This window comes from Pipistrellus hanaki, assembly GCF_964339955.1.
Source record: "Pipistrellus hanaki genome assembly, chromosome: 10".
Lineage (NCBI taxonomy): Eukaryota > Metazoa > Chordata > Mammalia > Chiroptera > Vespertilionidae > Pipistrellus > Pipistrellus hanaki.
In genome coordinates this window covers 1,083,199-1,104,476 of record NC_140512.1, presented here as the reverse complement: position 1 = coordinate 1,104,476, position 21,278 = coordinate 1,083,199, and the positions used below count along the sequence as shown (strand labels likewise).

At 52.1% G+C, this 21,278-nt stretch overlaps 1 protein-coding gene across 1 annotated transcript; it reads right to left on the bottom strand.

Annotated features, from left to right (window-relative positions):
- Window positions 1–2,066: 2,066 nt before the first annotated feature.
- On the bottom strand, window positions 2,067–20,192 carry SPMIP7 (sperm microtubule inner protein 7; the record flags this gene model as incomplete). The annotated part of the gene is made up of 9 exons (XM_084897297.1): window positions 2,067–2,187; window positions 3,921–4,028; window positions 8,046–8,153; window positions 8,739–8,780; window positions 9,473–9,540; window positions 11,135–11,273; window positions 12,842–12,918; window positions 14,061–14,158; window positions 19,634–20,192. 9 exons carry the CDS (start codon window positions 20,190–20,192, stop codon window positions 2,067–2,069), a joined length of 1,320 nt encoding a protein of 439 aa, XP_084753423.1.
- Between the last annotated feature and the right edge of the window lie 1,086 nt (window positions 20,193–21,278).

Here is a 21,278-nt window from a genome sequence, read left to right as displayed (position 1 = left end):
CCTGGCCCTGACTCAGGGGCGCTCACCCCGCGTGCCGAGCGGGGTTTGGGAACACCACCCCCATCTGCAGAAGTGAGCCCCCAGGTCGCTCAGCGGGCCACAGCCCTGGCTACCCCCAACCCAGCCCCCACTGTCTCCGCTAGTCTGCTCTGCCAGCGCGTGCTCCTCCGGCGACGGACACCTGGCCTGCGGCTCTCCGCTCTGTGGGGGCCCAGGGTTCTGTGGGGGCCCAGGCTCAGCCTTGGGGCTCCCTCCTCACAGACCCTCCCAGATTGTCCAGGCTGAGTTCTCCACCAGCCCGGGACCCGCCCCCTTCTGCCTGCCCCTCCGCACAGACCGCTCCACACCCCGGGCTCCCTGTCCAGAGTGCGAGTGCCACGAAGTCAGGCTGCTTCGTGTGCAGGTGACAAGCGGAGCCCCCCGACAGCCCCTTCCGGGGCCGGGAACAGGAGCAGCGGCGGCAGGTGCCTGCAGCGGGCAGCGTCTGTCGGGGGCAGGCAGGGGGCGCTGTGAGGACAGCAGCCGTGCGCCCACTCAAAGCCAGGCGCCAGCAGACAGACAAGGGCCCCAGCAGCAGCCGCGCACAGCCTCGGGTGCGCAGGCCCGGAGCCCGCAGCCTCTGGGGCGCGCACCTCCCACCTGGAGCCTCCTGACACAGGCACTGCGCTCCGTGCCCGCGGGCAGCAGGGTCACTTCCTCCTGATGAGCGTTCGCTCGTTCCTCTGGCGCCTCCGCGTCTTTGTGCAAACACGTGCTCCCGGTGGCTGCTCGCTGGCGAAACCCTGAATGTCAAGTTGCAAAGTCTGACGCGCTCCTGGCAGAGCCAGGGGCACAGTGCCTGGCGCAGGAGTGGCGTCTGTGGGGTAGGCTTGGCTCCAAGGCTCCTGAGGGGCAGCCGGCGGTCGCCGTCGTGTTACTTGTGTGGTTGTGGGTACCTGTTGCCTTGTTCCTGTTGGGGCGGTGTTTCAATCATGGACCGTTTTATAATAAACATGTAAACCTTTTGTCTGACCTACTTCCCCCACAGCTGTCCTAAAGCTTGGGCGGTGTGTTTTTGTTAGCAATGCGTTTTTTCTTCTCGATTTCTCGCTTCTTTGGAAGATGTTCCTTCCACTGCCACCGCCAACCAGTCCCGAGTCTCCAGGGAACCTGAGCAAACGCTGCACTTAGAGCCGCTGCGCAGCACTTCGCGTCCCGGTGAGACCAGCACCTGCCTTTCCGCCTATTTCCAAACAATTGATCCCATATGAGGGGGTTAAAGGATCCATCTGCTCATGTCCCCCATCGTCACGGGCAGCAGCTGGCGTGTTACTGCCCTGCGCCACGTTGTCGAAGAGACATTGTAAACTCTTCGCTGCTAGGGTGCGTCTGTCTCTCCCAGGTGCCGAACCCTGACACGCCTGATTGTGTGTCATCCCTGGACGCTCACCCACGGAGAGGAGCCATGAGTGGGGAGCCTGCAGGGGAGAGGGCCGAGGGCAGGAGGCAGGCGTAGGTGCTGCTGGATCAAGTCTCAGCCAGGACACTGGCTGATGCCACAGTGGATGTGTGTGGTCATTTCTGCCGTGGCTTCCATGGGGCCTGGGGTGCTGGTCCCTGGAGCCTGAGGGTCTGGCCAGGGAGGCCCATCCTCCCTCAAGGCCTGTCCCAGCATGCGGCACCCCGGTGGCAGGAGCACCGTTTCTCTCTCGGTCAATAGTGACAACAGGTGGCTTCTGGTCTGGACACTCTGCCTTCATGACCTCCCATGACCTCTGCTGTCTACAGCCCACTTTCTCCTGGTCAGGAAGGGCCCGGGAGGCTGGGCAGCCCCTCGCAACAAGGACTCTTCTCTCAGAGCCTGGCCGCCCACGGCCTCCGGAACCCTCGGCTGTGCCGGGCTGGGCCAGCACGTGCCCCAGGCGCTGCCCCGACCCTCTGCCTGGTCAGAGAAGGGCATGGGACCTCAGTCGCCTTCGGAGGGCACGCAGTCTTTTATTCCACGGGCCCAGCCAGGCCCAGCACAGCCCTCCCACGGCTGAGGGGTAGAGTCTCGCTCGCTCGCTCGCTCGCTGGACGGCAGCTCTTCAGTAGCCTACAGTTTGCCTCCTGTTATTGAAGGGGTTGCAGGGCTTCACCGTTGTGACCATCTTAGACAGCGGTGCCTGATGACGGAAGACGGTGACAGCCATGTCTTTCCTCAAGACACTGACGGATGAGAAAGAAACGAACACATCAAACAAGCACAAAAGACACACCCTCGTCTCCCTCAAGTGAAGGTGCCCACATACCAGAGAGAATGTCAGAGAGAAACGGGGAGTTATTAGTCATTGTGTGCACTGTTTCATTTATCACATTACATGCGTTATGTTGCAATCAGTTTTGTTTTTCTAATATATTTCTATTGATTCTAGAGAGGAAGGGAGAAGAGAGACAGAAACATCAATGATGAGAGGGAATCCTGCAGGCCCTACACTGGGGATTGAGCCTGAAACTCAGCATGTGCCCTGACTGGGAATCGAACTGTGACCTGCTAGTTCACAGGTCGATGCTCAACCACTGGGCCACACTGGCCGGGGTGCAATCAGTTGCATTGATTGAGAATCTGTGTCCAGAATTATAGTAGGTGCCAAGAATACAGAAAACCCGGCTAAAAGGTGGGCAGGCTCTCCAGAGGCAGCGGAACAGCCCCAGGCTTCCCAGGCTCTGTGGGGGCTGAGGGAGGAGGGACTCAGAGGGGGCACCTCTGGGCCTGGCGTCCATCCTGTGTGTCCTGCTGACTCCCTTCACCCACTGCACCCTCCTCAGCAGCCATGCCCTCGGCCGAGGCCGCTCACGGCGGGGACAGTGACACGGGTGCCCATGCACAGTGGCACCGGGCTGCAGGGCTCCCAGTGCCCTCTGGAGACCCAGGGTTTGGCCACGAGGGCCCAGCGGTGGGCTCCCCGGGGCCATGATGCCTGCCCATGGGCAGTCCGGCCCTGCTCCTGTGAGACCACGGCCAGCCCGAGGGTCCCTGTGGGAGTCACGTCCTGGAGGCCTCCTGTGGCCCCCTAGTGACCACACCTCTCTCCCAGCACAGGGAGGTACCGCTAGTTCTTGCCCCTGTGGGCTCTGAGGTCCTTGCAAACCGGTCTGATTCCTGTGAACTCCAGGCCACACCCACATGGCTGACCCGCAGTCCCCGGCAGGCGCTCGGACTCGGCCTGAAGGGCCTGCTAATTCACCAGTCCCTCCAGGTCTCGGCTACATCCCACTCTCCCCACTCCACGCACCGCCGGCTCCAGCACCGCCTGAATGCTCCAGGCACTGCCCCCTGCCGTCTGACTTCCCCAGCAGCTGGCAGCTCTGGGAGGCAGGACTGTCTCTGCTCAGCCCCTGGTTCAGTGCCCGGAATGTGCCGCCCAGAGGGGCCGCTCTGTGAGCGTCTGATGGAGGCACTGAGCCGCCTACAGGAGAGGCCCCTTCCCGGAGACCTGCCGTCCGTGGGCAGACTCTCCCAGCACCGGGCCGCAGCTGCCCCGTGAGGAGCGCCCTGCGTTTCCACAGCCGGTCATGTGGTGTGGGAGCCGGGCGGCACCCGCTCTCAGAGGTGGGTTTCCCGGGCGGCCGTGGCTGCTCCCCCCACAGCGTAAACAACAGGGTAGGTGGCTCTAACCTCCCACCTGGTGTTCTCAGTGTGCAGAATGTTTAAAAATATGGGACTTCCCACAGCGCACTGCCCACACGGAGGCGGAGCCCCCTGCAGCGCGCCCTGCGCTGTGCGGCCTGGCGGCGCGGACGGCGGGTGCAGTGGGAGCTCCAGGTGCTCCAAGCACAGCAGTGGGGACACGCTCCGTGCCCGGGGGCCGGCACCCCGTTCTTCACACCAGGGCGTCGCCTGTCTGAGCCAATTGCTCTGTAATGGCCGGGTCCTGCACACTGAAGGGGGCCGTACTCACCGGCACACCTCGGAGTCCATCGAGGGGATGGCGGCGGGCACGTGGGAGTTTGCCGGGTGGCTGGCTGTGAAATGGCCCTTCCCCATGTACCCTGGGATGTTGGCAGAGCTGCAGGAGGTGAAGAGGGGGAGAGAGATGAAACTGGTTTGTGGTGCAGCCGCGGCACCAGCACGCAGTCTCTGGCGCGGTCGGTCGGTGAGGTCCGGCAGCTGCTGAGTGGGAGGTGCGGGGGCTCCCAGGGCTGAGAGTCTGACCTCAGGTCCAGTTTCCACCACAGGGAACCTCGTGTCTCCACTTAGTCCCTCCCAGAAGGCTGCTCGAGAACGGAATCACTTCTTCCCGATAGAAGTGATGTAAGTGAATTCTCTATTCCGGACCCGAGTGGCTCCTGTGCCCCCTTCCTGGTACGTCACACGTGTGTGCCATGCGGTGTAATCTGCACACGGACACTTTTCCCAGACGAACTGAACCCCGCACTAGTGTCTCAGGGATCTCCAGATGCCACAGCCTGAGAGAGGCTGCGGGCTGAGGGCCGCTCCTAAGCAAACCCACAGCAGCCCCTCCCTGTGCAACGGCCCTGCTGCTCCTGAGCCCTCCGCCCGCAGCGCCAGCTCCGCTCGGCCTCTCTCCCGCCTCGGCCTCTCCGGCTGCTCCTCCAGCAGCAGCGCCCGTGCTGGCGGCCTGAGCGCACTGCCAGCCCTGCGGGGCATCAGCATGAACGGGCTGTCCCCTCACACCCCCTCACACCGCGCCCCTCACACCGCGCCCCTCACACCCCCTCACACCGCGCCCCTCACACCCCCTCACACCCCCTCACACCGCGCCCCTCACACAGCGCCCCTCACACCCCCTCACACCGCGCCCCTCACACCCCCTCACACAGCGCCCCTCACACCCCCTCACACCGCGCCTCTCACACCCCCTCACACCCCCTCACACCCCCTCACACAGCGCCCTTCACACCCCCTCACACTGCGCCCCTCACACCCCCTCACACCCCCTCACACCCCCTCACACAGCGCCCCTCACACCCCCTCACACCGCGCCCCTCACACCGCGCCCCTCACACCCCCTCACACAGCGCCCCTCACACCCCCTCACCCAGCGCCCCTCACACCCCCTCACACCCCCTCACACGGCGCCCCTCACACCCCCTCATCCAGCGCCCCTCACATTGCGCCCCTCAGAAAGCCTAGATGAGACTGGGAGGAAGGGCCATGCCCTCTTTGGCAGGATGGAGCCTGCACTCAGCTCCATGCTGACCTGCGCGGGTTTGGCTTCACGAAGGGGCACCGCACGGCACTGCCGTCAGCTCGGTGTGTCTTACAGAACCAGCAGACCGGGTTCGAGACCCACACGTATGTGCACGTTCCCACGCAGAGCAAGCTCAGCAGGCAGTCTGTGGTGGGGACGCCTGTGGGGAAGGGCAGGCGGACGGGCAGGCAGGCGGGCAGGCGGGCGGGCATGCAGTGGGTGGAAGTATTCCTGAGACACTATTCCCCCAGCGAGGAGGGCACAGCACTCACTGATTACTCTACTCCGTGTGGAACCAGAACACCACGTTTGTATCTGTATGTATTTCATAACAACGTCGGAAAGCACTTCTTTGTGAAATGAGGGCCATCCATAAGACAACAGTGAAGATAAATGTTTAAAAAGGTGAAGAATATGTTCAAAATTGAAACCTAAATGAAGGAAGAAACTCTGCAACCTCGCAGGCCCTCTAGTGACCGAACTGGGTAACTACAGTTAATAGCTTGGGCGCTCTTGCCTGATCCCCTCATTAATCTCCAGGGCAAGGGAAAGAGCAAACAAACATCGAGTCACACAGGCTTTGCACACAGGGAAAGCATCAGCACCCAGAGAGACACCTACTGCGTGGGAGAACATATTCCCCGACGAGCCATCTGACAAGGCTTAGGAGCCTAACTGTATAAAGAACTCCACGCCAAAAACACACACCACACCACCCAACTGAAAAGTGGGCAGAGGACGAACAGACACCTCTCCAAAGAGGACACACAGATGCTGACAGACGTCTACAATAATAAAGCGTAATGTGCAAATCGGCCAAACGGCCGAGCAGCGGAACCTCCGTCTGGATGATCACGATATGACACCCCTGGTGCCAGCCCAGCCAAAGTGGGTGCGGTGTGATTGGTGGGGGCCCCACCATCGGCCCACGATCGCCCGGCAGAGGGAGGCCCAGGCCGCACACCGGCAGGCTGCAGCGGGTGGGCAGGCCTCCTCTGTGGGGGGATCCATCAGGGGGCTTCCAGGCTGTGAGAGGGGTCAGGCCAGGCTGAGGGACATCCCCACCCCCCCGAGTGTACGAATTTTGAGCATCAGCCTCTAGTATGAAAATAAATGCTCAGTGTCACTAATTGTCAGAGAGAGCACATTAAAACCACGAGGTATCACTTCACGCCGTCAGAAGGGCTACAGTCTTTCACACACCAGCAAACACATGCTGGGAGGACGCGAAGAAATGCACTGCTGGTGGGACTGCAGGCTGGTGCAGCCGCCGTGGAAGACAGCGTGGAGTTTCCTCAAAAAATTAAAAACGGACCTGCCTTATGACCCAGCAATCCCACTTCTGGGAATTTATCTGAAAAAAACCCAAAATGCTGATTCGAAAGAACGTTTGCACCCTGTGTGCACTGTTGCTGTTTACAACAGCCAGGCGGTGAGGCACACATGCCACCAGGAGGCGAAGGATGAGAGGCTGCTGCTATGTGCATGGAGCACCCCTCGGCCACAAACAGAAGGAAACCTGACCATGGCGACAGCCAGGCTGCACCAGAGAGCCTGGTGCTCAGTAAAGTCAGGCCGTCAGAGAACGGCAAGCACCTGTGACTTCAGGTACACGTGCAATCTAGGAACAATATGAGCAAACAAACAAAATGGAGACAGACTCACAGATGGAGAACAGACTTATGGGGGGAGGGGGTGCTGAGTGAGGGGTGAAGGGACCAAGAAGTCCCACCCCAGGCACGGGAGGCAAGTTCAGCACAGGAAACAGCCTGTAAGACTGTGACCCCACACCCTGGCCAGGTGGGCATGGGGACAGCGAGGGGGCCCTCTGTGAAGTGTACGATTGTCTAGCCACTAAGCTGTCACCGAAACAACATGTAATAACAATTAAAAAAAAAAAAAAAAAGCAGAATTAACAGCAAAACCGAGTGGATGGCCTCCTCCCAAATGCATTCACTTTAACAGCAACCTCACATCCTACGTGAGAAATCTGCTGATGCTCTTCACTGTCCTTGAAGATGACCCAAGAGGATGTCCCCACTTTGGTAGCAAAAATGCTTCATAAAACTATTCAGATTCAAACATGTATTTCAAAGGAGAACCACTATTAAATTTTTATGTCTGCTGAATATTTTTAATTGCTTTGTCCCATATCCTTCCCTTAAAACTTTAGAATGACTCTGTTTAACAGCAGTCATTTCCTTTCAGAGGTTACTAGAGTACAGGTGCACGGATTTGTGCACCAGTGGGGTCTCTCGGCCTGGCCTGCAGGATTGGGATGAAACCGGCTCTTCGACATCCCCCAAGGGGTCCTAGAAGAGGGTGCAGGCTAGGCTGAGGGACCCCACCGGGGCCAGAGAGAGATTTGGGAGGTTGGCCAGCCATTGAGGGACCATGGGAGGGCTCCAGAGTGTGCCCAACCCATCTCGCTTAGTCCCGATTGGCCAGTCCCCAGCAGCAAGCTAACCTACTGGTCGGAGCATCTGCACGTCAGAGCTACTGGTCGACTGGTTGACTGTTTGCCCCCTGATGGTCAGTGCATGTCATAGCAAGTGGTTGTGTGCCTTAGCATATCATTAGCATATTATACTTTGATTGGCTGAACGGCAACCAGTAGCCTGGACACTTAACATATTAGGCTTTTATTATCTAAGATGGGGGAATCACCAGCTGGCCCCTCCTCTGGACCCAGCCCCACGTCGAGGGCTGAGAGGAGCCTCAGCAACACGCAACCTCCTTTGAACTCAGTCACTCAGAAAAGTCACGTTCCTCCTCAACCCACGTTCAGAGCGTATTCCTTCATTTGTATTAATAAAACCCACTGCCCACTCCATCCTGAATGACCAAGTACGGGCAGCGACAGGGACTCACCGGCTTGTCTTTGAGTAAAGGACTTTGGAGTTCCGAGGCCGGGCCAGAGATGTGATGTCCCCGTAGGGGTTGTCAATGTCGTCGGGGTTGGTGGACTGCACGTGGCCGCTGGGAGCATGGAAAGAAAAGACGGCAGAGGTTTCTTTCTGAGAAACACGGAAGGAACAGATGAACAGTGTCCTAGCTTCCCCAGGTTATTTGCCAAAAGAGATTAAAAAAAAAAAAACTGACAAAGAAAAAGAAAAAAGGCATGATGATGGAACAATTTGCCTAAAACATAGGGAGAGATTTCTCTTTTTCAGGTAGGAGTTGCCTGGCTCTTGTGAATGTAAGCTTGGACCAGAAAGAGGGGAGGGCTGCCTGTGCTTCTGAGCACAGAGAGGCTGTTTCTGCACAACTGACGGCCCGTCTGCGGCCCTGGGATGGCCCGCCTTTGGATCGGGGAGGCGGCCTGGGCAAGGCAGGGTGGGAGCTGCGGAGCTAGCAGGTCCCTGGGAGATGGGAACCGGGCCACCAGCAATGCGCTTTCTGTACTGAAATCTGCGGCACGGCTCTGGAAAGTCCTGACCCTGAGCGGGCGCTGCGCCAGGAAAACGTTAGAATTCTGTGGCAGAGCACACGCTGCCAGCGAGAGAGGCACCGCCATGGAGATGTGCAGCTAGTCATTCCCGAACGCCAGGGAGCATTACTTACGTGTAGTGAGGAATGTACTTGCTTCTAGAACTGGGACTCACACTTAGGAAAAGAGAAAATACCGCAGCTGAGTTCCTGACATTAACTTACAAAACCTCCACTTGTTACAGTATTTCTTCCTCAAATAAAAACAAAGTTTTCAGAGCCCTCTGGGAATTGGCCTCTACAAGCCTCAATGTGAAATAGGATCCCTTAAAGCTGTAGCTGTCAGCAAGGATCAAACACCGAACACTGCTCCCTGCTCAGGGACACGTCTGTGCTGACGCCATGACCTAGCGCCGACGCGAACCGCTAGGCTCCCTCGTGATCACACAGGGACTGCGGGTTGTAGTGGGAACCAAAATAAAGGAGCTTTCAAAGGCAGAAGGGCCATCTTCTGGACTAAAAGATCGCCTGTGTGGGAGGGTGTGTGATAAGCCATCGTTTCTAGCATTACTAGAACCCTAAAGAAGATGGTGACACAGTTTGATGAAATGGTGTCTAACCCCGGAGCTCACAGGCGTGGCCACATGGGATGCTCGGTGACTTTTGGGGCGCTCTGAGCTAGGTGGTGCTGCCTGAGCAGTCCCGCCTGCAAGGGTAAGAGGCAGCGCCAGGAGGCAGCGGCCTGAGCATCTGCCCGGGATAGAGTGTGCGGGCTGCTGGGATGGCCTCCCCAGGGGCTAGGCGTCAACTCTTGGTAAACAGGCGATGGTGGGAGACCTGGGGGGAGCAGAGTAGAAGATACAACTTACAAATTAATTGGTCTCGCTGGCACCGAGAAAGATCTTGTTTGAAATCTGTCCCAGAGTCCACCGACCATCTAAAACCATCAGAATGGGGGACACACACTTAGAGAACAGGTCACTGTAAGTCACAGTACATGAGCTCCATTCCACCTGCTGTAGCTCCTCATGTGCTAGCCCAGCGGCCGGCACTGGCGGGCCACCCCAGAGGCAGGCCCAGGCTCCCCAGGAAAGCATCCCCAGCTCCCTCACAGCTCGGCGGGCTCCAGAGCCACTCGTGGTCTCAGCCCCACAACCCAGCTGTTTTCTCACAGCTGGGACCGGCGAAGCCCTGGGGAAGGTCTGGCTGAGGTGTTCACCCAGAGTCTGGGCTGACTTGGATCTACCTCCATGCCCGCTCTGCAGCCCAGCTGGTCTCCCCTTCCCACCCAGCCCCGCCCCTCAGCGTAGACCCGCACCATGCAGGAAGGACTTCGGATGGCAGTGTAATTTAACACTGTTATCTGTAATAAAATGACCGAGATATAATACTTTCATGTAGTTGAGAAATCCTTAAAAAAATAGTGATACGTTAGACACTTTCTTTTGTCCTTTAATTGAATTGAATTTCTATATGGAAATCCCCTGATGAGACCGTATTAAAGCTGTTTTCCTCACTTATTATCTTTTCCTCTGTAAACGCTGAAGGAGTTTTACAAGACAACGAGGGCTGCACAACCTGTGGCTGGGAACCTCTGAGGGTCCATGGCGAGGACTGGACTTCAGTGTCACTGGTCCCCTCCAGTCCCATGGACTTGATGTGCACACGTTAAACCTCCGTGGCGAGCACAGAAATGAGGGCGGGACAGGCGAGGGCGCCTGGGAGAGGGCTGCTGGGAGGCTTCAGGTGGTAAACCTGGCGGGCCCGTGGGATTTGGCCTGGAAGAGCCAGCCATGATGGCGGTGGAACACCGTGTGCAGTGGACGGGCTGAGGAAGGGCGTGAACTGAGGTCTGAGGGCCAGCACAGGCTACACTGATGGATGACGGAGCGCAAGTGGGCCGGACTGGAGGAGGGCCAGGCCAGAGGAGGAGCAGGAGATATGGGCTGAGGAGGCTGGGGGAGAGTGAGGGAGACCCCTGCAGGTCAGGGGGACAGACTCACTTTGTGCAAAGTGCTGGCTCCATGGGAGGAGCACCAGGAAGAGGGCCACACTGCCGGAGGGGCTCCCTGGCTGTGGCGGGGCCACCACACCCCCGGGATGGACCCAGAGCTGAGCACTGAAAAGATGGGCCGTCTCCATGGACACCGAGGCGGGCTCTGTGTCCCGGGCTCAGGACACCCATGCTGCCTTCGCCCTGTTCCCGGTAAGTGCCCCCTCAGCAGGTCCTCTGAGGCACAGTGGTCACTTCTGTGTCCTCGCCACATTTCCCATTTCTAAAATGAACACTGTCCATGCAAATGACTTCTGAGAAAGGGGCAGTCTAAAACAAAACATCTAAAATGTAACACAGATGACATTAAAGTACTTGAGCTTATTGATAACTTCTATGATTATGGCACTTTCAACCCATATGTGTATAGATTTATTTGTCCTTCCCATAATGCTTAGCAATAAAGTGAGTGTTACTGTCGCGCAGTCTGGGAGTTCCCTCAGCAGTCAGTGAGACACTGCACCCGCTGGCCCCTGACCTGAGTTAACGCTGGGGCCCGCTCGTATCTTTTCTGTGTGAAGCACTGTGAGACCACGTCAGCAGCCCTTTCCACTGTTGTCTCCTCTGGATCGAGTTTCGGTGCCAGCATGTCGTCCCAAGGAACGCTTTCATAAGCTCTATGAGAGAATTGAATGATCGCATTTTATGAAAAACACGTGTTCCATTGGTATAGTGCACCACAATATCATACGTTGTCTAGGCAGAATTCTAAGGTGCCCCCAAATTCCTGCCCCCACTATATATGCCAAGGATAATCACCCTCAGGTGTGGGCGGAGCAAGTGGGTGTGGTGGCAGCTGCATATGGCAAAAGGGATTGTGCACATGTAATTGGGGTCCCTAATCAGTTGAGTTTGAGTTCACCCAAAGGGAGATGATTCTAAATGGGTCTGATCCAAACTGGTGAGTCCTAACAAGAGACAAAACCGCCGCAGACACACCACCGTGTCCTGAGACAACCCTGCGGTCCCTCGGCTGCGAGGAGCTGAATTCTGCTGAGATCGTGTGGGTCCTGAGCTGCCAGCCTGAGCGACCCGGGAGGCTGAGGACACAGCCGTGGCTGACACCGGACCCGGGCTGAGAACGTGAGCACGGAACCAGGGCGTGCCTGGACTCTGCACAGAGGGTGCCAGCAGAAATGGGAGGCGTCCAGGTGCCCCACCTGTGGCCGTCTGTTCCCCCTGTGCAGCGGACCTCACACACACTTACACATGCCAAGCAGTTTGTGGAAAGCAGCCATGATGCAGAGGCTGGGCTCCAGCTCTCCACCTGTCTCAGGGCACGCCCCCGTGGGCCCTCACCCAGGCATGTGCCTTACGTACCCATCTGCACACCATGTCTCAGAGATATTTCCCAGCCAGGCCTCTCCCAGACCCCCAATCAGTGCGCCGTTGCCTAACTGACAGCCACGTGGATGTCCAATGAGCATCTCTGTTTGGCATGTCCAACCGGACACAGGAGGCTTCCCGCCACACCTGCTGCATCTGTGTTCACGTGTGAAGTGATGGTGTGTTCACTATGCCCAATTGCTCAGCTCAGACCAAGGGCTCATCCCTGACTCCTCTTCCTTCAGACCCACCATCTCCTCTCTGGGCAGTGCTGGCTCTACCCTCCACACAGCCAGGGCCAGCTGCCGCCTGCAGCCTCAGCACCCTGCCGGAGCCCCTGCTGTTTGTGTGCCGGTGACAGCACCTCCTTTCATCTTTCCGGAGACTTCTCTCTATGATGGGAGCTATTTACTTATCGTGCTTGTTGCTTATTGCCCACCTCTTTGTAGAATCAGCTCTTTGAGATGGGAGAGGTTTGCTTTAGTCACTGAGGAATCTCACAGTTTGGGGAATAGACACATAGTAGGTCCACCATGCATTTTTTAAATGAGTAAATGAATTCTGCATCAAGCTTTCCCTGCTGCTGCTTTCTATGATGCTGCACTCACCTTCTCTCTCCCTCGCTCGCTCTCTCTCTCTCAGTATTTCCGTTCTGTTTTGGTTTTCCTTTTTTAGTAAACAGGGTTTTTAGATTCCCCCTTGACCTGTTTATGTTAACAATAACACAAGTAACTAAATATCTGGGTCTAATGTTTTCTGAATTTCTCATAGGATTCAGGATAATGTAGACACAAAGGGGCTATATTATTAAGTATAAAATAAAGTTTTTAATCAAAATTCTATTTGAAAAAGTTCTTACTTTTGTGTTGAGGACTTATAAAACATGTCCTTTGCATCACACTTCTTGCTTGGTTGTGAAGGTGGCTCTCCGTCCTCCTAGAAGACATGGATAGAAAACAGACCAGACGCAATGGGGATGGAAGTGTCAGCCACCAGCTCCCTTCCCCTTTCTCCACTTTTCTTATCTGACAGCACCTTTAGGGTCAACAAGCACACGCCTCCCAGCTTTCCTCTATGACCTGGAAAATCCACACTTTGTATATATTCTCCTAATGATTAAGTTAAAACTTACAAAGATGGATATTAAAGTTAACACAAAGTCAGATTTTTATGAGGAAGCTCTTGAATTTTTAATGTTGGCAAATAGTGTTTAATTCCATAAAATTACAACATTTACAAGTCTTCTCAGTCTTGTCTAACAATGCAAGCACATTAGTTCTGAAATATCACCCTCTTCCTATCACCCTTATTTTGTCAAAATTAATTAACTGTTGTTGTAACCATTGCTGTTACCATCTGTGGTGGTTCCCGTTACTCAGACTCACCACCACGTGTACCGCCGCTGCCTGCTCTTATTCCTGGGTCCTCCTTGGTTTGCCCACCTGGGTCTGGGTTCTGTTCTCTTCACTAAAGTCCAATGTTCAGTAATTCCTCCAAGGATGCCAACTTCCTCTAGCCCTATTTTTTAACTCATCTTCATGTTTGAATAATGTGCTAGGCAGGTTTAGAGGTCTAAATTAATGGATGTGATTGTTTAACAACAATACGTCTCATTGATTTTGGACTGTATTGTTCACTGACTGTGGACTGCACTCAGTTGGGATATCTGAATTGGTTTTTCTACAGTTTTAAGATAACTTGTTTAGGAGAGGCTAGAGCTCTGTTCTTCTGTTCTCAGACTTGTTATGCTTCTTCAGCCTGAGAATCATGTCCTCCGAGCTGGTGGCTGTCAGCCATGGGCGTCCATCACTCCTTGCTACTGGAGGAGGTGCACTTGCCAGCAACGGGGGTCTGGATTGGGCACTATCAGCCTCGAGAACCCAGTCCTCCCCTAAAGTATGGCTGTAGAAATGGCACAGATAATGCCAGACGCACAGCGATTGTGAACGTCTGCACAGTGCCTGGCACGTAAGTGTATTTTACAAGTGGTAGCTATTTAGGCTCGAATTACAAACAACACAGACAATGAATTAAATGAGTTAGGAACACTGTACTGCACTCCCGGTAAGAAACCTTACTTTACAGGCTACTTCCTTGTCGAACATGTACTTGTGCGTGACTGAGCTCCGTTCATGCCGCGGCTGCGAAGGAGTGACTCTCACCGCGCTGGTCCAGCCTGAAAGCAAACACGACAGGCTTTCCCGTGACCTGCAGCAAACACCTCTTCTTCCACCAGAACTACTCCTGTGAGGACGCTCAAATGGGTGATGTGAATCAACTTTTCAGTGGATTATCTAACAATTTTTCTCATCAGTGAGAACAGAATAGCTCTGAAATTTACATGTTAGGATTGTTATAATAGTGTAGAATTGCTTGGTAATTATTCCTCATTATTGGGAAATTAGAAATTGAGACAAATGAAAATACACAACCTAACAAAAGTCATGGGACTTAGCAAAAGTAGCGTTGACAGAGAAATTCATAGGTATAAACCCTGATATTATAGAAGAGAGCTCTCAAACCAACAACCTTCATTTACACCTTATGGAGCTAAGAAAACAACAAACTAAACCCAAAGCAAGCAGAAGGAAGGAAATAATGAAGATTAGAGCATAGATACAAAATAGAGAAAATTAATGAAAGCAAAAGTTGGTTCTTTGAAAAGATAAAAAATTGACAATTAGCTAGCTTGATAAGAGAGAAAAAAGACTCAAGTAAAATCACAAATAAGGAAACATTACAACTGATTTTACAGAAATAAAAATAATTATAAGAAACTAGAGGCCTGGTGCATGAAACTTGTGCAGGGGCAGGGTCCCTATGCCTGGCTGGCGATCGAAGCACGAGTGTCTGGCATGGAAGGGCAGGTCTCCCGGCCTCCATGCACCCCTCCACTTGAGTCACAGGGCCTGAGTCCCCACTCAGAGATGTGGTGAGTGTGGCTGAATGCTGCAGGCCGAGGCTGCCCAGCGGCGCCGCACAAAAGCCAGGCGGGCAGTGCACTCTCTCCCGGCCAGCCTCGCAGACTGGCTCCTGTGCAAACCCACGGGGAGCCCAACCAGCACCTATGGTCCAGCGGCTGTGGCCCAGCTCACCCGGAGGAGGCTGTGCGGTGCGGGGCGGGCTCCCTGCGGGTGCACAGCACCTGAGCATGGGGCTTCTCTGGAGCACAAGGCCTGGCATCCTGGGAGAGGGTAGCAAGGGGAGTGAGAGTGAGCTCGGCGGATACCCCACATTCTCATCTCACCTCCATCCCCATCACCCCAGCCCCCAGGTAGCTGGCGAGGGGTCACAGTGCATCGCCAACACCTGCCATGTTCCACACCACCCCTGGTGGTCAGCACACATCACAGTGAGCAGTTGAACTCCTGGTCAAGGGGACAATTTGCATATTAGGCTTTTATTGTATAGGATTACTATGAACAAAATAACTATATGGAATTACTGTACACCGACAAATTACTAGGACCACACAACCTACCCAGACCGAATCATGAAAAATCAGAAAATATGAGCAGACCTGTAACTTCTAAGGAATCTGACTCAGTAATTAAATACCTACCCACAAAGAAAAGATCAGGACCAGACGGTGTCACTGGTGAATTCTGCAAAATGTTTGAAGAAGAATTAATACTAGTCCTCCCCAAGCTCTTCTAAGAAAAATGAATGAGGAGGGAACACTTCCAAACTTATTCTATGAAGCCGACATTACAGGGATGCAAAAGCCAGACCTTATCCCCTACTAAACACTGATGCAAAATCCTCTACAAAATACTACGAAGAGAATTTAAGGGCACACCAAGAGGATTACACACCATGACCAAGTGGGTTTTATGCCTTGAATGCAAGAAATTGGAATTCTGCACTATTGGTGGGATTGTAAATGTGGCAGCTGCTATGATAAACAGGGTGGTAGTTCCTGAAAAACAAAAACAAAACAAAAAACAAATAAGCCATGGGATTGAACAATTCCACTCCTGGGTGCTTATTTAAAATGAAAGCAGGTTCTTGAAGAAATATTTGTACATGTGTGTTCACAGTAGCATTGTTTGCAATAGCCCAAAGGTGAAGCAACCCAAGTGTCCATTGATGGATGAATAGATACAAAAAGTAGTATATGCCTAAAATGGAAAAGTACTCAGCTTTAAAAGGGAAGAAAATTCTGACACATGCTAATACATGGACATTGTTGTCCATGATGACATTATGCTAAGTGAAATATGCCAGTCACAGAAAGACAAATACTCTATGATTCTACATATATGATGTATTCAGAGGAGTCAAATTCATTGAGACAGAAAGCAAAATTCTGGGTTCCAGGGTCAGGAGGAGGGGAGAACTAGGGTTTAATGGGTAAGAGTTTCAGTTTTACAAAAAGTCATGGAGATGTATTGTGATAATGGTTACACAATGCTGTACTTAACACCAATTAACTATATGCATTTAGAAATGGCTGATAGCTGCGAAGGGCATCATAGTGCAGGTCTTATGGTAGTGCACTCTGGTTGCTAGCTTTAGAGAGATATAGATATAGGTATAGATATTAGGATGCCGAAGGTAGGAAAATCACAGAGGTTGCAATAGACAACCTCTTTTTTGTCTGTGACAAGGGTGACATGTCATCTGTTGCAATGAGAACAAAGAGACCAACCAATAAAGGTTTGAATATGCTTAGTATAAGTTTGGAATACCTGACTGGTGCATAAGAAAGAAAGCCAACTCTGAACAAAAAGGAACTACTGCATCAGTTAAATGTCTAGACAAGGTTGGAATTGGGCAAGAAGTCAGCCATCTAATCTTTTATGATTTGGCTTTGGTATTTATGAAAACCCACTGGAAAGCATACTGGGCTGTGATACAATTAATTCTGAGAAGATGTCCTTATCAGAATGCATTAGGAATCACATGTATTTAGGTTTGCTAAAAACTGAGAGTACTTATTTATAAATAATGACTATTTCCAGGATCTACAAAGTCATTGAAAGCCTAGGACAAATTATAATGAAACCAATCCCTGAACTCCTTGTATTATTCTTTGAAAATGTTAATAGCTAATAATAATTAATGCTATTAACTGAATGCTTTACCACATTTCAAAAATTATGTTAAGTATTTAGCATATTAACTTATTATTTCTTACACTTTATAAGAAAAGGAGTATTATTGCCAATTTAAGTGTAAAGTGACTGAAAACTCTATAGACTTTGCTTAATTTTATAATATTTAACATTTATTGGTTCCTTCCTTAATGTCAGACATGTTTACATGAATTACACTAAATGACACTCACTATAATCTGATGAAGTATTTTTTCTAGCATGTGAACTTATCTTACAAATAAGGAAACATGGGCATAAAGAGATTAGTAACCTGCGCAAGGTCATAGTGAAGGTAAGCTCTGTGCCTGGCAGTGAGCCCAGACTGTCTGACCCGAGCCTCGCTTCTGAATTCTGTTGCACTGCTGCCGGTAGCACAATATGGAGGCTAGGTGAACTTTGTGCTTGGTTCTGAGATGCTTGTACAACCTGTTAACCCTATTTTAGTCAGAAATTAGCTTTAATAAACTATTTCTTAAACTTGTCATTGGTGGGAAAAGAGTTCTTAGAAAAACTTACAGAAACAGCCCATCCTGAGGCTGGGGCTTCGGCTTTCAAGAGAAGCGGCACACGTGCCCTCCATGGGACCACTAAGGAAGACGCCTCGACAACGAAAACTATTACACATGGAAACGTTAGCGAAAGCTTGCGCTCCAGGCCTTGCTGACAGGCCAGGGTAGTTGCTCCTTCAGAATCAGTGCAACACACTGTCTGATGGGCCTGAACTCACCAATGGTCTTACTTAAGATAATTCTGCACCTTAGATAGTATTTGATTCTTAGTAATACTGTTCTTCCCTAAGTAGTATTCCCAATGGATCGTAAAATAATTATTCCTTAAAAACTGGTAGTTGAACCTTATTTGCACTCTTAATATGAAAATCCCAATCTCAGGCATTTCCCTAAGCCCCCTGGTAAGTCAACAACTGGAGTAATATTAAAAGAATAACTCTTATCCTGTGCTATTAGTATACATTCCCAAATTGCTCTTTTTGGTTCAAAATCGGGGACCTGGAGGGTATGGCTCGGCAGTGTGATATTGTGGCTTTATTTCTATTCCCTTTTTTCTTACCCCTTTTCTGGTCTCATTACTTATGGCTTCTCTCCATGCAGTGTCAGGAACCATGCCTCCCCACTGCTCCATCATATGCTGCTGCCTCTGTCCCTCCCCACTGCCTGCTTAGGCCTCTGGTCCAGGCTGGGTAGAGAGGAGAAGCAGTGGGAGGCTGGCCCGCACCACGCTGTCATCACTGCACTCCGCTGTCAGTTTATGACATTGTCAGTTTATGACTGTTCAGTAAACCATTCGGCCCGCGATTTAGGCTGGATTTTAGATTTTGGCCCCTTCTCTGATTGAGTTCGACACCCCAATGCTAGAGGAAGCTGAGCATCTCTTGATGCCACGCTTGGCCATTTTCTTTCCACATGCTCGAAAATGTTAGTCTCTTTGCACTTCCTGTCTACCAGACACGCTTCCACACAGGACTATTTCCTGGGGCTTTCCTTTGAAGCTGTCAGCACTGCTGGCCAGGCTGGTGACATTCACTCCCTGTGAGCACCTACATAAGGCATGGCTGTCAGTAGGTTCACCAATTGTGTCCCCAGAGCTGTGTGAAGCTGTTTCTGAAGGGGTTGCTTCTCAGCTCCTATTCTTATCAGATGCCAAATTTAACTTCAACTGCTTTCCCATTCCATTTCAGTCCCTGTAACCTAACTCTTACATAACCATCAGATTTACTTTTTCCAGAAAGATAATGAGGCATGCTCAATTATCAAAGTCAAATATAATTTGCCTCATGGTACAATTAGGTTATTTATCCTATATGATAAAAGCCAATATGCTAAGCGTCTGACTATTCAACCAGTCGCTATGATGCACACTAACCACAAGGGGGCAGATGCTCTGACCAGTAGGTTAGCTTGCTGCTGGGGTCTGACTGGGCAAAATAGGCTGGAGATGCCCTGGACCCCTCCCAGAATCTCTCCCCAGCCCCAATCGTGCACTGGTGGGGTTCTTCAGCTTGCCCTGCACCCTCTCACAATCTGGAACCCCTCAGGGGATGTCAGAGAGCTGGTTTCAGCTCAATCCCTGCAGGCAAGGCTTGAGGGACCCCACTGGTGCACGAATCTGTGCACTGGGCCTCTAGTATTTATATCATAAACAAGAGGCCTGATGTACAAAATTCGTGGAAAGGTCTTGGCCCTCACAGCCCCGGCTTCGTCCGGAAGGTCATCTGGAATGATGTCTGTAAGGTTGTTCAACAGTCTGGTCTAATTAGCATATTATTTTTTTATTATTATAGATTACCTGATATGTAATTTGTGTTGGTCACTTATACTAATGAATCCACTTTTAAATACCAAATATTATTTTATAGTTTTATGAAAGGCTTATCATTTTTACTTTTTCCTTGCAATTTTCAATTTAAAAATAAGATTTTCTTATTTGGTTCTTTATAACTTTATATTAAACTATCTACTGAATAATGAATCTTATATCCATGCTCTTTCTCCTTGGTTTCAATGTTTAAAAATTATAAAGCCAATATCATTTACCTCCAAGTCTTGCTCTGATGGAAGTATCTGATGTTGCCCTGGAATTCCATTTTCTGTCTTGTTTTAGTTCTTCTAATAAAATTTTTTGCCTTTTTAGCGTCGTTTGAAATCCCGCACTTGGCCTGGGAACTCGATGCTGAGGTTTCACGTCACTAAAACTCACCAGACTTGGGATGGTTCTGCCAATGCCAGGCTTTAACTCAGCATCGCCACCAGGACTCATGAACCCTGAACAGGGATCACCTAAGGTTGCATCATCACGGAGTGGAAATAATGGATAATCTGGCCCAAATGGCGGGGGATAAGGGCAGTGTAAGTGATAGTCTGGTAAGGATGAAGGGGGATAAGGGTGAAATTTAAGAAAAGTAGGGTTGCCTTTCTTTTCCATTCTAGCAAAGTCATGTCTGTCCTCAATTCCTCTCACAAAAGGCATGTTCATTTTTCTTAAGAGATTATAGTAGTGTGGGTAATCTGCACTCTCAACAGTCTTTGTTCCTGAAAGAATGGACCGTTCAGAGATACTTATCTTTCCAGGTGTGTACTGTGAATGTATATCCATGGCTTTTCTTAGAATATTGGATGACTGTAAATAAGGTATTTCTGATGGCTCCTTTCTCTTTAACAATAAAACATGTATGTCCAATAGTTGAGAACTGGTTAATTTATCATTACAGTATTGACTTGACTTTCTAAATGTCGACAAGGTGGGTTTTTGTTTTTTCTTTTTAAGGTAAGTATTTTTTCTCGACCAAAGGAGTATAGGTCAGAAACAAACCAGGGCAGAAAAAACAAATAGAACATAGCCCTTGTTGCTTAGCAACAGCTAGAACGCTGACCCCCGGGTCACTCATGTCTTCCCATGAAAGGTGATAATACACATGGTCATTAGGCGCTTTGTCTTCCGTTGCTGGAAGCTTCGTTCTTGAATGTATGTGCACCAGCTGAATTGAATGCATTTCTGTAGACTCTGTTCCGACTGAGTAACCCTTCTGCAGGGAAGCAGAGGCATCCTTCTCTCCCACATGCAGTGGCTCTCGATGCCCTTAGGCTCACAGGGGCCTCGTGACCGATTCCTGAACTCGGCGGTAAAGGCCTGCCTCCAGGCCGCGTGTGGCACGGACATCCATTTTCTGTCAGGCTGCTCCTCTGTCCTTCCCCCTCGGCCTCCTCCGGGGAAGTCCTTGTTGCCACATCTCCAGCGCCATTGCATTAATCCCCCAGTGAGCCGCACACATCAGTGCAGCCCTAGCGCCCCGTCCCGAAGACCCGCCATCCTCCGGCCCGGCACTGACTCCCGGGGCTCAGGGACTGTGCTTCCGGTCCCGGGGCTCCCGGCCTGTGCTTCCGGGGCGGCCCCAGGCAAAGGCCTTCCCTGGGCCCGCAATGCACGCAGGGAAGGCGGGGCAGCTGCCCGCGGCTGTTTCCTCAGCTCCGGAACCGGCGAAGGTCGCTGGTGCTCCTGGTGCCCCGGCGGCCTGGTGCCCAAGGCCCCTGCGCGCCCAGCAGACTGAGGCCACGCTGCCATGTTGGCCCGGCCCCGCCCCCACCCTACCGGAAGTGGCAACCAGTACTTCCGGCCCGCCATTGGCCATTGTTCTTGGGGCCGCCATTCCAGTTCGAAGGTGGGCGGGCGAGTGGGTGCGGG